This window comes from Colias philodice, chromosome 12, assembly GCF_061535455.1.
Source record: "Colias philodice isolate Cphi_HAF_F1 chromosome 12, ilColPhil1 Martin Lab GWU primary, whole genome shotgun sequence".
Classification (NCBI taxonomy): domain Eukaryota; kingdom Metazoa; phylum Arthropoda; class Insecta; order Lepidoptera; family Pieridae; genus Colias; species Colias philodice.
Window position 1 is genome coordinate 8356293 of NC_143097.1, and position 17791 is coordinate 8374083.

General features: G+C 36.2%; 1 protein-coding gene across 2 annotated transcripts; it reads left to right on the forward strand.

Moving 5' to 3' along the window:
- The first annotated feature begins 361 nt into the window (after positions 1 to 361).
- On the forward strand, positions 362 to 11465 carry LOC149484189 (E3 ubiquitin-protein ligase MARCHF6). Of its 2 annotated transcripts, XM_089701795.1 has the most exons (11): positions 362 to 489; positions 569 to 1657; positions 2420 to 2671; positions 4046 to 4246; positions 4700 to 4879; positions 7318 to 7446; positions 7781 to 7871; positions 8291 to 8472; positions 8849 to 9033; positions 9439 to 9628; positions 9981 to 11465. In XM_089701795.1, the coding sequence occupies exons 2-11, from the start codon at positions 605 to 607 to the stop codon at positions 10086 to 10088; spliced, it is 2571 nt and encodes an 856-aa protein (XP_089557921.1). In that variant the 5' UTR covers positions 362 to 489; positions 569 to 604; the 3' UTR covers positions 10089 to 11465. The 2 variants fall into 2 exon arrangements, with proteins under 2 accessions (XP_089557921.1, XP_089557920.1); XM_089701794.1 differs by having other exon boundaries at positions 369 to 1657.
- The last annotated feature ends 6326 nt before the right edge of the window (positions 11466 to 17791 follow it).

A 17791-nucleotide genomic window follows, 5' to 3' on the forward strand; every position in this document is an offset into this window, starting at 1 on the left:
GTTAAATATAAAAATAATAACGGTAGATTGTACATACATTCTACTGTACTCTGTTTTTTAGCTGTAAGTAATTTTAAGGTTTTCCTGATTGTACAACTAATAAAGTGTTAAATAAATAAATAAATACATTATATTAAAATTATTAGCCATTTACTTTTTTATACAGAGACATCTTGTATATACATATTTAAAATTATATATCAAGAATCAGATAAATTTTATCTATTTCATCAACTTAATGCTTAGATCTGGCATCATTAAAATATATACGTATGAAAAACTACTTTAAGATTGCGACTGAAGGACTTGTATCCATGGTTATGAATAAATTATTAAAAAAAATATATGAAAAACTGGTCACACCGAACTGAAGTTCGTGTCGTGCTAGTTCTGTGGTACTACAACTGTGCTACAAACAAATAGCAAATTCCATAATTTTCATCAATCATCATAAATCATTGTGTTACGTGTTGTTTATTGTGCGTGGAGGTGTGTGCTAATGTGTAATGTTTTTTTTCTGTTGCTGCATTGAGTAATATACTAAAACAGTTTCAAAACGATATTGCAGATCGTTGAACAAACCTGACAAACTGGATTGCGAATAATGATGGACTCGGACTCGTCCGGTGCGGACTTTTGTCGCTTTTGTAGATCAGAAGCTTCGTCCGACCGGCCACTATTTCACCCGTGTATATGCACGGGTTCAATAAAATGGATCCACCAGGAATGTTTAGTGCAATGGATGCGTTATTCACGGAAGGAAATATGCGAACTTTGCGGTCATCGCTTCTCCTTTATGCCCATCTATTCTCCGGATATGCCTCGCAGACTGCCTTTGCGTGATGTTGTAGGTGGATTGGTAACATCCGTCGCATCGGCGGTGAAAGATTGGCTGCACTACACACTCGTCGCCCTCGCCTGGCTTGGAATAGTCCCATTAACTGCGTGTAGGACGTATCGTTGTTTATTTTCTGGTTCATTGGACCCAGTGATATCCCTTCCGTTCGACATAGTATCAGCTGAGAACTTAGCAAAAGATGTTTTCTCTGGATGCTTTGTTGTTACATGTACTCTATTTTCTTTTATTGGTTTGGTGTGGCTGAGAGAGCAGATTATGCATGGTGGTGGCCCAGATTGGATGGAAAGGGAGAATTTACCAGCACCACCAGCCGAGGAGCCATTACAGGATAATAACAATGAGAATATTAATGAGGGGGCTGTAGATGATGTTGGAGCAAGGGAAGAGCCAAACGGTGAAGCTGCGGAGGATCCATTGGTTGGTGATGAAGCCAACTGGAATCCTATGGAATGGGATAGAGTTGCTGCAGAGGAGTTAACTTGGGCTAGGTTATTGGGGTTGGATGGGTCAATGGTGTTTCTAGAACATGTGTTCTGGGTTGTATCATTGAACACACTGTTTATTGTTGGCTTTGCATTCTGTCCCTATCAAATAGGGCAGCTTGGGGCTACAGTAGCTGGACTGACCGCAGAGGGACCATTTGCTGGTCCTTTAAAAGCATTATCTGGTTATGTGATTGTTGCTGCACTGTTAGCAATACTTCATGCTATGGCCTCTTTGTTGAGGCTGAGAAGTGCAAAAAAGGCTCTGGGATTCTGCTATGTTGTTGTTAAAGTGGCTCTGCTATCTGTTGTTGAAGTAAGTATTATTCACTTTACATTATTAATGTAAATAAATAGTAATATAGGGTACAAGGGTATAAAAATGAATACAAAAAGTTTAAATAAACAAATTAGTAATTTTATTAATTATTAAATGATAATACAGTATGCCATTAGTTTTTAGTAACTACTATTATCTTTTTTCATGAAGATAATAAATAGACTTTTTTAGTAAATTGAAATAACCAAACCCTATTTCCATATTATGTGTTTAACAAGAAAGTAAGGCTGAGAAACTCACTTAGACAACTTTCACAGCATAAAGTATTCTAGACTACTGTTTTGGAATAAAATTTAACTGTTGATGAATTTCAAAACATTTAAATTGCTAATTAAAATAAATTACCTACCTTGAATATTTTTGCTTTTCTAATTTTCAACAGCTAATGACTTAATTGAGTAGTGCATTAGTAAGTCATTTCTTTTGGCACTTTACAATTATTTATTTATTTATTTATAAACACTTTATTGCACTTAAAGATAACAAAACAAGAAATACAAACACTTAAATATAACTTACACTAAGTACAATTGGCGGTCTTATCGCTTAGAGCGATTTCTTCCAGACAACCTTTAGTTTATAAGTATACATTAATTACTAATTAATGTTTACAAATTATAACATTATGAAGAAATTAAGAGGTGCAACAAACCATTTTTATCACCATAATATTGTAACTTTTACATCTACTTAGATGATTGCTGCCAAACTACAAACGTAAGCAAATAAATATTTCAGATTGGCGTTATTCCTCTAGTATGTGGGTGGTGGTTGGACCTCTGTTCTCTGTCAATGTTTGACGCAACATTAAAAGACAGGGAGACAAGTCTCCACGCTGCTCCGTGGACTCTGATGTTTATACACTGGCTCGTCGGCATGGTCTATGTGTACTATTTTGCATCTTTCATATTGCTATTGAGAGAAGTGCTGCGCCCTGGTGTACTTTGGTTCTTGAAGAACTTGAATGATCCTGACTTTAGTCCTGTTCAGGTGAGGAAATAGAAAAAAAATATTTTCTTTACTTAATAGGATGAAAAAAAGACGTGTGGCACTCGGGGACTGCCGCGGTAAAGCTATTGCATGCTATGCCTTCAAGCCACACCTCCGCGCCCGTCGGAGTGGGGAGCGTGAGGTTTTTCGTTACTAAATTTCTGGATTCGGTCCCCGCGCTCAAGGCCCGCGAAAGAAGCTATGCAATAGCTTAATAAACATGTTATGTTGACGTGAAGATGTAAAAAAAGTTTCTGTATTAGAAGAAATAAGAATACAATCAAGTCTTTGCCATATGTTTTTCAATTTTAATAGGAAAGTATGTCATATATTGTAGAGACATAATTCTTAATAAAACAAATTATCATACAACTAAATCTTAAGAAGAGTAAACAAAACACATTGTATTCTTATTAATATGTATTACAATCTTTTTATTTGTTTGTGTATCCCATAAAATATCAGTATTTTTACTATCACTATAAATAAATTATGTGACAAATATATAGATAAAGAAAAAGTGCATTGTTACTATCTCAGTTTCATTTAAATTTATCATTACTTTAACATGTTTGTTTTGAATGATTTAAGTATATTTACGGTTCATGTAAATATATTATATAATAAATATTTTTATGATTTATATACAATTTAGTAATCACTAATCATTAGCAACATATTATGTAGATTATTGTATGCTACAATTATATGTAGAAGGAAACAATATATGTATATGAAAAATTATCCTCATATATCATGTGTAAATATAATATAATTATTTTATTATTACAATCTTTTTCCTGTAACATATTTTGCAGACAGATAAAAAATGTAGAGATGAAAACATGATCATTTATAAGTTTTTCTAATTTTTTTTTAAATAAGTATAACACTTCTACATTAAAATAAAAATATAACAAGGAAACTGGTTTCTTGCTTATATTCACTTCACTAAAATAAAGATAGTGTCTTAAATAAACCCAGCCCAGCAAACCTTTCTTTAAATAATATTATTATGCAAAATTATAAGCCATTTTCTTATCCGGTTTAATCGTAAGAGATATTATATGAGAATAAGTCCTACCAAATCACTACATAGTACAAAACAAAGTCGCTTTCTCTGTCCTTATGTTCCTTTGTATGCTTAAATCTTTAAAACTACGCAACGGAATTTGATGCGGTTTTTTTAATAGATAAGAGTGGTTCTCGGTTTTAGTATATAATTTATTCGGTTTTAGATATAACGGGCGAAGCGGCGGGCGGAAATCTAGTATTAAAATAAAAGTCATAAAATTTGGTCAAGTGTTTTTGAATATTATGGTAACTAACTAACATGAGAATTTCGTGTATTATAAAAGATTTTCCTAATTCCAGGAAATGATACATCTACCAGTATGGTCGCACATCCGACGTTTGATTGTATCAGCCATGGTGTTTGGTACCGCAGTACTCTTCATGCTGTGGCTTCCGATCCGAGTGATCAAGTATGTGCTGCCTGGCTTCTTGCCGTATGCAGTTGCAGTGCATACAGAGGCGCCTGTTAATGAATTGAGTTTGGAACTACTTTTATTGCAGGTAAGATTTGTTATACCTAAATTTTTTTTTCGGTCATAGTCTACTGTCAGTAGTCATTTTAATAGGCAATATTTAACACCTTATAAAAATTCAACAACATAACCTTGTAACGGCGGGCATAAAACAATATATATTTTATTTGTTAGAACTTGTTATCTATTAAAATGACTCACTTTACTTCTACCTACATAATAACAATCCATTGCTTTGGAATGTTTAAAATGAAATTTTTTGCTTATTTCTTGTTGTTTATTTATTGATTGTTTTATAAGCTCTCTATTAAATACACATCAAAAACTAGCTTTCCATCTATGGTTTCGCTCACCTTTTTTAAAGCCATTAAATATTAAAACCTTCCTTTTGAGTCACTATCTATTAATGAAACCGCATCAAAACCCATTAAAAGCGACTTTGTTGTATACTATGTACTAATTAACCTCAACCCCGTCGCAGGTGATCCTCCCCGCGCTGCTGGAGCAGTCGCATACGCGCACGTGGCTGAAGGCGGGGCTGCGCGCGTGGTGCGCGTGCGCGGCGGGCGCGCTGGGGCTGCGCTCGTACCTGCTGGGGGCCAGCCGCCACGCCGACCAGCAGCCGCCGCCCCCGCCGCACCAGCTGGGGGCTGCGCATCAGGTGACGGGAGAGTTTTTTTTTTTAAGTGAAACTTCTTTAGCGGCGTTGGGTATAAAATCTTAAACTCGCGTCAGGACACGTGACCTGATCGAAAAAGCGTAAGACGGATGGATATCAAACATGCTCAACGTTAATAATCAAGTTTTCACTTCTGCCGGCACTCCCGGAGTGCAACCCGTCTTTTTTTTTACTAGAGGTGTAGGCAAATGGCTCATCAGGTATGTGAAGACGTCAAAACTATCAACAAATAATATGTACGTAACTTTCTACACAAAAACTTTACAAGCATATTTTAAGGTTTCATATAAAAAAAGCAAAAAGAAGCCTGAATAGCATCAATATATGAATCAAAATTTTAAGCTATTGCATAGCTTCTATCGCGGGCCTTGAGCGCGGGGACCGAATCCAGAAATTCCGTAACGAAAATACCTCACGCTCCCCACTCCGACGGGCGCGGAGGTGTGGCTTGAAGGCATAGCATGCAATAGCTTTACCGCGGCAGTCCCCGAGTGACACACGTTTTTTTTTTAACTAGAGGTGTAGGTAATCGTTCATCAGGTATGTGAAGACGTCAATAATTACGGCTAGGGACTATCAACAAATAATACGTTATTTTCTACACAAAAACTTTACAAGCATATTTTAAGGTTACATATAAAAAAAGCAAAAAGAAGCCTAAACAGCATCAATATATGAATCAAATTCTTTGTAATAAAAATGTATAATTTACAATGACATAAATTTTAACATCGGGCGAGACGGCGGCACTTGACCGCCTGATAGACCGGGAGATACTGACACAAAATTTCGAGTCATTTGTAACAAGGATGGCGGTTCTACAGGGGTCTTAGTACGCAATGACAAAAAGAAAAATGATGGTGTGAACGCTGGTACCGGTGGCTAAGGGTGCACTCACACACATCAGTCACCGTCAAGTCACCGATGACTGATCGGTGACGGTTTGTGTACGTATCCACAAACACCAGTCACCGTCATGTTGTCCGTCAGTCACGTCGCCGGTTTGACTGAATCATTGATCACATACATCAGGTTAGTCAGTGATTAGACGTGTGTCACGCTAGAGAACATGTAGCAATTGACGGTAGCACGACGCTGACTGAACTGAGACGTGACGGCACCGGGTGAGTGGGGATAAAAGTATGGTACATGTATGGAAAGATTATTTGACGTGCCTGACCGGGGACGTCACTGATAGATTTCGTGCCGGCGACTGTCGTGTGGGAACAGAGTCATACTAGAACTATTGATACATATTTTTTTTTAATCCTGTCCGGTGACGTGCCGTGACGGTGACTGATGTGTGTGAGTGCACCCTTAGTCGCGTGGGCGTTTGTCGAACTCGTCGGAAAAATAGCGAAAGTCAAACGATTTGTAACACAAAACTTTTAGAATTTACCGATAGCCCATAAAAAAGTAGTAGGCGGTAGTGTCATGCCATACTTTTCCGGTGTGACTTACAGCCCGCCATACCGACGCGAATGTGTTGATTTAAATAAAACAATTATTCAACCATTTGTACCAGGCTAACTTTTGCACAGGTAACTATCGTCGTGCAGCCATTTACGAAAATCGCCATGCCATACTTTTCGGACGTTTCCAAATGGTCGCCATACCGCCGAAAATCTGCAAAATTTTTTTATTTCGCCAAACTTTTTGTACCAGTATTGCATTTGGATTTTTGGAGAGTATTTGATAAAATGTGACCATTATTATATTTGCCATACTTCTAGTAGGGGGAAAAAGTGCTGTTATACTTGAAAACTTAATTTATTATTAATTTATATAAGTGAAGATTTCCAACACTTAGATCTTTGAAATTTTGTATTTATATTTGTTGATCCTCAAACTTACAGGAAAAATAAGTGCCATACTGTTACAAATCGTTTGACTTTCGCTATTTTCCGACGAGTTCGACTAACACCCACGCGACTAAGCCGCCGGTACCAGCGTTCACGCCATCGTTTTTCTTTTTGTCATTGCGTACTAAGACCCCTGTAGAACCGCCATCCTGTTACAAATGACTCGAAATTTTGTGTCAGTATCTCCCGGTCTATGAGCAGTGGGAAGAAAAAAAAATTTGCCAAAATAATTTTAACAATTACCTTTTTTGTTTGTCAACACGACAATATAAATCTCGTTTTTCAAATATTCCTTAATATCCTATTCCTATTATAATATTATAAATGTGAAAGTTTGTAAGTATGGATGTATGGATGTTTGTTACTCTTTCACGCAAAAACTACTGAACCGATTACAATGAATTTTAGCACACATATAGAGGGTAACTTGGATTAACACATAGGATATGTTTTATCCCGGAAATCCCACGGGAACGGAAACTATGCGGGTTTATCTTTGAAAATGCGGGCGAAGCCGCGGGCGGAAAGCTAGTCACAAAATAATAACGAAAATTACAGGCATTAATGTGGCGCGAAGGCCCCGCCGGTTTCGAGCCGTACGTCCGCGTGTCGTGGTTCCCGCTCCGTTTGACAGCTCTGCTCGGCTTCGTTTCCGTATCCCTTGTACTGGCCAGTGCTCTTACTTTGGTGAGTTAAAAAAAAAAATTATGTTGTGTTATCTGTTGTTTTTTTAAATCGTAATTGTAATTGAGTATTTTTCTGTTATTTATGCTCTAACTCAATATTTGTTGTATTCATGGACATTTTAAAGAATGTTATCGTTAGCAAAATCTGGAAAGCGTTTAAGAAGGCATGATTCGAAGCAATTGCTGCTGAAACGATTTTGTTGAGAAATAAAATTAACTAATGAAAAGTGTTTATAAAGCGTTTGAATGCATTAAATAACTAAAGTTAATAATAGCCTCATAAATTTTAATGTTATTAATGTATGAAACTTGCAAATTTTTTATGTATGTTGCAGGTTATACCAGTAGCGATTGGCAGAAAGGTTATGGCGTTGTGGCTACCAAAAGCGTCGGAAGGAGTACACGAATTGTACACGGCCGCTTGTGGTAAACATATTATACTATTTTTTTCATTTTATATACAGCTCACTGCGCCCGGTTAAATCCTCTTAGCAATCTGTACAACTTTTGAATGATTTTAAATTAAAAAAGACAGTTTATGAATTCGTTGAATTGAATAAAAAAATAAATTTGGACTTTTATTTTTTACGTAATCAGTGTATGCAAAATTATAAGTTCCATTTCGCTTAATGTACACCGACGGTGGGACACTGTATAATAATTATTATACTAATACTAGCTGAATTGACAGACGTTGCGAAGATATACATTATTTAAAGAAAAAATTATTCGAGTGAGGAATAGAACCCGCGTCTTCCGTTAAAAATATATTTATAATGGATAAGTATGAGTATTAGGATTAATTTTTATGTAACTATACTAATATGATATGTTCATGTGTGTAGGTATGTACGTGTGCTGGGCGATGGGCCGCGGCGGTGCGCTAGCGGCGGGCTGGGCGCGCGGCGGGCGGGCGGCGCTCGTGGCCCGCGCGGCGCTGTGGGCGCGGCGGGCTGCTCGGGCGGCGCTGGCGGCGCTGGCTCTGCTCGGCCTCGTGCCGCTGCTGTTCGGGTTGCTGCTGGAGCTGGTGAGTGCGGCGGGCGGGCGGGTCGGCGGGCCGGCGGGCCGGCGGGCCGGCGGGCCGGGCGATATTACAACGTGACTGGTTGTGGGAGATAGGAGCGTTGGACGGGAACGAATGACTCAGTGATAAATCAACAGATCACGATTGCGAAAGCATCGCAAAATCTCAAAATTTTATTGCACTCAGTCATTTAAACAATAATGAAAGTATAAATTTATTTACATAATAGAATGTAAAACCATACAAACCTTCTATACAGAAATATACAAATTGAAAAATTTATTTTCATGACAACTCATTACAAGTGCCATAATATCAATACACAACGCAAATTCTTATCAATCATCAATTTTATATTTATGAAAATATTATTTTACAGGTCCTCGTGATCCCTCTAAGAGTGCCACTTGAACAATCGCCAGTACTATTTGTATGGCAGGACTGGGCTTTAGGCGTGCTGTACACTAAGATTGTATGTGCACTAACTATGATGGGCCCAGATTGGAGCATGCGACGTGCTATTGAAAAGGCGTATAGAGATGGTATAAGGGAAATGGATCTTAAGTAAGTGATGAGACCGCCTAATAAACTACTGCTTTTGTATAAAATTGTAATATAACTTCCTGTATTTATAATATAAAACAGATAAATAAATAAATTTCATTTAATTGATGATAATGAAAAATAGTTTAAAAATTTTTTGAAATAAATTGCTTAATTCATAATTATACAGTATTTTTATTTTAATTCTGATAAAATACATAAAAAACATTTGTAAAAAAGCAATCGACGTAACGTATCCTTGAATGCTCATACAATCAAATATTATTAATTTTTTTACGCATATAAATAAAATTTATGAAATTGAGAATTGTGAGGAGAAATAAATAAACAATTTATTATAATTGCAATAATCCACGTCACGTATGTCGTCACCCCACACTCGTCTAACACTGCCTCTTTTTACAGGTTCATATTACGCTCCGTAGCAGCACCGCTAGTCCGTTGGCTGGGCCTAGCTCTAGCAGTACCGTATGCGTTTGCGCACAGTATAGCACCGCTGGCAGTAGCGTCAGCAGCTCAGAGGAACTTGTTGGCGCGTCGAGTGTATCCAGCTTTGTTAATTATATCGGTGTTAGCTGCGTTGGCTGTCTTCCAGGTGAGTGTATAAGTGGAAAAAGGGAGTGGTTCTTGTATTGTGTAAGCACATAGTGTAGCACCGCTAGCAGTAGCGTCAGCAGCTCAAAGAAATTAGTTGGCACGTCGATTATACTCAGCGCTGCTTATTATAATTTACAAACAGGGAGAAATTTATTACTGAAATTTTACAAGAATACATTTTTTTGACCTATTGTTTCCTGATGTTTTGTCCCTAAATTGGAGAAAAAGTAAAAACTCATGAATAAAATTGTTTATATGTATCTTCTTTGTAAATGTTATTTTAAGTGTCAATTTGTAACTACTAACATGCTTTTTCCAATACCTTTCTCAAATTTGATAAAACTTTTCAGATCCGTCAATTCCGCAAACTATACGAGCACATAAAGAACGACAAGTACCTTGTTGGCCAGCGGCTCGTCAACTACGACCACCGGCGGCACAAGCACGTCACACACTGACTCGCTCGCACTTGTGATATCTTAATTTGTAAGACAAGGACGGGTATACCCGAATCGATTGTTCTAGACCTGTGAGGATTCTAACGACGTTATACTGTTAACTAGACTGCGCAATATGGCACCAAAATTGGTGCGAGTGAGAGCGTTCCCGTCGGGAAGTTGTCTCTTTCTAATTAGGCCATGGCCACACAAAATAAGGGATAAATTTATTGAAAAAATAGCGTGTCAATATCCTGATGAACATAAGTTGGTGATACGCTACCTAATTAAATGTTAAAAATTAAAAATGAACTAAAGCATTGGCTTTATATTATTGGAAAATTTTAAACAATTATTAAATTATAATCTACCCGCGATATTTTCATAATATCGTCTCACTCGGACCGCTTTAGCCTCCGCTTATATGGAATAACCAACTAAATATATCAAAATAGATCTTATTGTATCAAAACAATATTTTTAGTGCGCAGTCTAGTTGACAGTATAACGTCTTCGATGTGATGTCATTATAATAGAAATGGCGGGAATTATTTCATTGGGTTATTGTTAAGAACGTGTATAGGTTTCTGTTAGGGTTATAGTGTTTGTGTTCACCGTTTAAAAGACATTTTGTGAAACTTTTATGTGAATCAAAGTTTAAATTTTGTAAAGAAAAAAAATTGGTTGTCTGTAAAATCGGTTTACTGACGATAGTTGAACGTGACAACGTCCGATTGTGCTTCTTTGTCGCTCGTTCCGCGCTCTCGCTCGCACTTCAAGCCTCACATGGAACGCCTCAGAGCGAGGTAACGCCGCATGAGTCATGTTTTTTCGTGCGTGCAGCCGGCTCTATCGAATTATGAGACGTTGTCACGTCAAAATAAGTCAGTTTCGCCAAACGTACACTGCACGATTAGATCCTGTTTTAGTGCAAAATTATGCTGTAAATAAACGCTTAAATTCTTGGTTCTTTAGGCTATTGTTACTTTATTTTTGTAAATGATTGTAATTCCAAAAATATATTTATTAGATTTAAATTCAACGCGAAAGAATGTTTATTTTAATTAGAAATAAAAATCATCATTGATGTTTAAAAATATTGAATTTGGCAAAGAAATTGACAAATGTGTCTTAGTTTGTAATATTGAGGTGAACCAGACAAACACTAGTACATATTGTATATATTTAACTGTTGTATTGTACGCCATTTTTATTATTTTACATGAATTGCCAACTGTAACATTTAATTTAATTCATTTAATATGTTTATTTTTATATCCGTATTTTATTTTCATTAAATGCTCATTCATTCAATATAAATATAGATACAAGATGGTTAAGGTAATCCTCGTCTCAGCACTTAGCTTGTAATTCTTGTGATTAAATCGTTAAATATTATTATTGTCTATTATTTCTATTCCTATCTCAATATACACCTGGTAAGATAGTGATATTTTACTAGTACCTGCTAGACATGTGCGCCGATGCTCTTTTGACCGGCGGCGGCGTCTAGCATCTTATTTGCCGGCGGCGGCGGCGTCATCGGCGTAATCGGCGTGGATGGGGAAAATGAGTAAAATACGCCTAAATCTCCATTAAATTTATTATTTATACCATTGGCGACAATCAAAATAAAAAAAAAACAAGGAATTATAAAATAGGGAAGTACGAGCAAAATATAAATAATATGCAAATTATTTTACCTTTTGTATTTGTTTCTTGCACATGTCATAATTGTCGTGAATAAATATAATTCTGTCGACTGAAGTAGGACGTAACTATGGGGACTATCTCGGCAGACACACCGCCCCACATCTCGACAACTTCATGCGCCAGATCCAGATATTTGAGCCGTTTATCTGAATCGGCCTTAACAAGATTGTCGTCATGTGGGATAGTGATGTCTACCAAGAAAATCCTGGAAGTTGCTAGGTCCATCACCACAATATCAGGTCTATTCGCTAGAATAGTCCTGTCTGTGATGATGGACCGATCCTAGTACCATTTGGCACGGTTATTTTCCAGGACCGGCTCCGGCGCGTACTTGTAATAAGGCACTTTTCCGTCAAGAAGGCCATACTTCAGAGCGAGCTCTTGGTGGATAATCCTAGCTGCTAGGTTGTGCCTGTGCAAGTACTCAGTGTTGGCGAGCATGGAACAACCGGAAGTAACATGTCGGAGAGTTTCTCCAGGACGGACAGACGGAACACATACGACATAAGTCCTGGGTCCCGTCCTATATGATGTACTTCCGATAATTGTTCGTTTTAACCACCTGATCCTGTATCGCACAGACAAAACCCTCGGTTTCCCCAAAGAGGTCACCGAAACGCAGCCAGTAAACGGAGGACAAGAAATCTACATGAGGTTCATGCAGAATCCTGTGAAACCTACCGTGTAGCTATTTCTCTTTCCATATGGCCTCCCTGTCGGAAATGCTGAGCACCGCCGGCTTTTGCCAGTCCTGTTTGGCCAGGGATAGGGGAGTGAGTCCTTTGTCACATTCTATGACTTCAGCATGGATTGCATAACCAACATTGCGAGGAAATAGTCTCTGAGTTTGCATATCTCACGATTGTGCGGCAATATATTAATTTATTATTATTATATTTAAAAATACTAATGCTTTATTTAAACTATATACGCCGATGACGCCGGATAAAAAATCGGCGGCGTCGGCGTGACTGAAACGATCGGCGGCGTGCGCCACGCCGATCGGCGCACATGCCTAGTACCTGCATTAGAACTAGAAAAAAACAAAGCCTCAATCTTATAATATAAAAATGAATCCCAAAATGTGTTGGTAAGCGCATAACTTGAGAACGGCTGAACCGATTTCGATAATTCTTTTTTTATTATATTCCTTGAAGTACGAGGATGGTTCTTATGTAGAGAAAACGTAAATATGTACCACGGGCGAAGCCGGGGCGGACCGCTAGTAGGTTATAAAAATACTGTACGGTAATTATAAAGTACATCCATACTATAATATTATAAATGCGAAAGTAACTCTGTCTGTCTGTCTGTTACTCAATCACGCCTGAACTACTGAACCAATTTGCATGAAATTTGGTATAGATATATTTTGATACCCGAGAAAGGACATAGGATAGGTTATCCCGGAAATCCTACGGGAACGGGTTTTTCTGAAAACGCGGGCGAAGCCGCGGGCGGAAAGCTAGTGATATATATATGCGTTCAATCTACATGAATAAATGGTTTAACGATTGATTTTTGGAATTACTTAGCTCTTACACAATAGATAATTATTTATTGCACACACACAATTAGCATAAAACACAAATAAGATACAAGAAAAATAATTTTAACTAGTTACCTATATACTTTTTAATTTAACACTGAAAAAGAATAGTTTTAATTATGGTTGTTCCTATATGCTACTGCGAAACACATTCAAGTACCTAGCATTTACATTATCAGTAATCATTTAAAAAAGTGAGTTGACTACAAAATGCATTATAGAATAGGACCAATCAATAAAGTTTCACGCGACAAAATATCACTTTTCACGTACTATGCAGTTATAATGTAAAAACAAAACGAGTTAGGTATACGTAAAATGAAAGTTGTACTTGAGTTTTATTAGAAAACAAACGGACTCCGTTGAATTTATAACCTACGTGACTGGTTTGAACATATTGTGACGAGATTATACTGTCGATATGAATTCAGCCGATGTGCGGCCTACAAGGCGCAATATACATCAGAAAAGTTGATTAGAAGCCTGACACGTTTCTGCTCATAGCTCAAGTACATCCCTTGTGACGTCATAGTTATTGATATGATTTACTTATGATATAATTTAGCGATGAAGGACGTCGTTAGTTGAAGGCCATGAACGTGTGTATCAAATAGATTACTAGAAACTCGAAAGTTTTATAAATGAGTTTGATAGCTGTTGCTTTCACAAGCACAGCTGCTGGATGTTGTGTATGTGTCGCCATCATCTGGTTGAATTTGCTATTTGACTAGCAAGTTCATTGAATAATGACAGAATTTATTTTTTCCAAACGTCCAGAAGAAGACGATTGTGAGCCAACGGAGCCCCGTTTAGCGGAGCGCCTATTTCGAAAACATGAAACAATTCATTGAACGCACTAATCATTCAATCATAGAGCAGATTTAAGCAGATAAAAGCGACTTATGGATTTTGATTTGAAAGCTGAGTAGGTAGGTACTGAGTAGCTTGAGCTGGTATATGGTTGCGAAAATGGACAGATTTAATCAGTGGGGTTGTGTAGGGGTTGATACAATATGTTGGAGACATGCTGGAGAATTACCATTACGATGATGGAAAAGCCATAAATTCAAATTTTTCTTATCGAATGAAAACATGCTAATTTGAAAGCACGCCCATAAAGGACTCTGTTATAATATGTTTTATTTTTCTTTTCTCATATTCAATAGCATTATATCCTTTCAAAGCAATTATTATTGAGTGACATCTTCTTATATATAAAAATGAATCGCAAAATGTGTTGGTAAGCGCATAACTCGAGAACGGCTGAACCGATTTCGATAATTCTTTTTTTATTATATTCCTTGAAGTACGAGGATGGTTTTTATGTAGAGAAAACGTAAATATGTACCACGGGCGAAGCCGGGGCGGACCGCTAGTAAATGATAAAAGCAACTATGTGGAATTGATTGTCCCCAATAAAAATTCTGAAAGTAACTGGAAATGTAGGTACGTGAAATGTAGCAAGAAAATAAAAACACGCTCAAATGGAATTCGTTTATTGTTTCTCTAGTTTATTACCGGAGGACCGACTCTATTACCCAAATCGAAATTGATACGCCGTAAAGATCACAATATTATTAACGGTCATTGATTTATTGCTTTATTTGTGACCCCGTCATTATTGTAATGGCCAAAGGGTACGCTACGCAATATTAATTTTCATGTTTCCATCGTAAAACTAATTGAGTTAACGGAATAATTAAATAATAAGAATATTATACTAAGCTAAATATACAGGGTGTCCCACTGTTGGTATACTAAGCTCAAAGGAGGTTATAGTTTTGCATACGCTGAGTACGTAAAAAATAATTAAAAAATTCCAGACGCATTTTTTTTTCAAATAGATGAATTCTTAAAACTCTATGTGTACACCCATAACAAGCGAGCCGCCCAACTTTGCCACCAGCACGTGAGCTATCGTTTAAGATTATGTTTTCATAGATAAAATGCTCATATTAGAGAAGCGGTATATGCCGGCTGCGCGAAGCTAGAGAAGAAAACATGGATTTTCAGGAAAAATTTAGCAAACAATTTTGGACGTAATTTTTTTTTAAAGTATTTTTTACGTGATCAGTATATGCAAAACTACAAGTTCCTTCGCGCTTAGTATACCAAGAGCGGGACACCCTGTATATTTATGCATATGCATAAATGCAAGATAAACAAAAATTCTTAGCGGATTAGCCTGTAAGGTAGCTATTTTATAACTCTCTCTATGAAAAAAATATAAGCATGGATTATAAAATATATTACGTATGTTTCATTTATATATAATTAATAATAAGTGGCAAATGTAGTATTAATAATTATTAATACCTTCATGTTTGTTAGTCATGAAACAAGATGGCATGTCACACAGCACACTGTATGACTGTAGATATACCTAGAAGCAGGTTTACGTTTAGTTTAAATGGCGATATGATCTTCTCTGGGGACGTGACCTATTTAATCTTGAATGTATGCTCACTAGTGCACTAGTATAGTTTAATTTATATCAAATCTATTTCACAGGAGGAAAGAAAAGTAGGTGGAAGTAATAAATTATAGTGAAGAATCCAAACCATCCTTTAAAATGCAAAAGTGTGTACTAAGTCTCAAGCATTTGAGTTCAATTTTCCAAATCGAGAAATAGTTATTCTTGCAAAACCATTTATCTTCTCGTTAGTTAGAAAAAAACATGGTTGTCGTAATATTGACGCAAACCCAGAACGCCAACAATTACCCGTCTCATTATGCGTTGTAATTACATTTTTCCTTCAGCTTATTTTTTATGTAACACAATACAAAAAGTACGAGAAGAAACACAAAAATAGATAGGTACATCTATGTATAATTATTTAAGATGTTTATCTATTATAAAGTTTGAGAACAATCTGTAGGTAGGTACTATTAATAAATTCGAATGCTTCAATTTTCATATTTATAATATCCATGTCTAGGCTTCTCCAGACTTCTCCGGTGAAAAGTTCAGTGTCAATAACCTATGATTTAGGTTGTATCTACTTGAGGGATCGAGTGCTAAGTTTCAGAGATATCAATTACGTCGCTTCATATTCTTCAGTTTGATAACCGCATTTATTCGACTTAGGTATTCTTCTCTACAAAAACTACTTTAAGTAAAAAATAATATAGAATTGAATACTTACTTATATTTTTCTCGACAGTAGCTACAACTAAAAATAAAGCTATGTTCTCACGTATGCAAATACAATTTTCGCATTTTAGTCATTATACGCAAAAAATCCACTCCTATTTTTCCTCCTCTAATTAAAAATTAATGTACTTATGGCTTTTCTAAGACTTGCTATGTATAATTGTATAGGTAGTATTAGGTAGCTATTTATGTGGCTATTTATGTATATCTACGTAATTCAACTAAATAAGTTAACTTTGTCAGTGCAGAAAACTTAAAAAATAGATTCTTACTTACTACTTACTTACTTTCAGTGTTTATATTTAAAATAGAGCTATGAATCAATCCCGCTCTATATTAAAAATGTATCACTATTTGTTTAAAAATAGTGTTTTCATAAAAACCTCTTTGTAATGTGTGTAACTAGAAATAGAACGCAATAAAACTTCCTAACTAATATAGATGAGAGTCTTAATGTGTTTTATAGTATTTTTTCATAAAAGCTGATCTAAAAGCCAGTCGGGTTAAACAGCTGGGGTTCTTTAACGAGCTTGCTTCACAAGGGTGTGCATATTTTCATGAAAATAGAGAATATTTCGGACTTTCCTTTATTACCTCTGTTTTGTTGGATTTTTTATCATAAGAGCTACCAAATTAGTTTACAAATTACAACAATGAATCTGCTGCAGTTGTACGGAAAAAAATGAATGACGAAATTATGAGTTTCTTATAAATAAACCTACTTTGTCTTGTTTTTGTTCATTCTCAAACGCAGAAGGCTATGCAATTATGTCTTGTACAAGTGTGCGTTTGTATATACGTTGTGTGGTTACTTTAATTTATGTTACACTCTTTACCCAACGAAACCAATTATCTAATCCCTTGCTTTCATATCTTTTAACCAGGATCGCGAATCGTTAATTAGAAAACTACAGCATTCGTTCACATAATAAATATGTATTTAAAGCATCTTTATTTCCACACTCTCCCTTATAACATAGAAAAAATCATTTCCTAATGTAATTATTTTACCATTACATAAGAATAAAAAAAACTGGTTTTACTAAATACTCACATAAGAAAAAGCTTGGTCTCTCTTAAGAATCATCTCGGCGCCTCGTTGAGTAATGGGGATTAGCTAAGTAGACTATTTAATGCGAATATGTTGTCTTGGACTAGTGTGTTTAGATCTACCGAGTACCTACTGACATTTGCTCTATTTTTTTGACGTAAATCGCGATAAAAACGGAGAAAAAGTAATTACTTTTCGCTTAGTGATTGTGTTATTATACTCACTTGGTATAAAGATATAATGAAAACCATATTTGA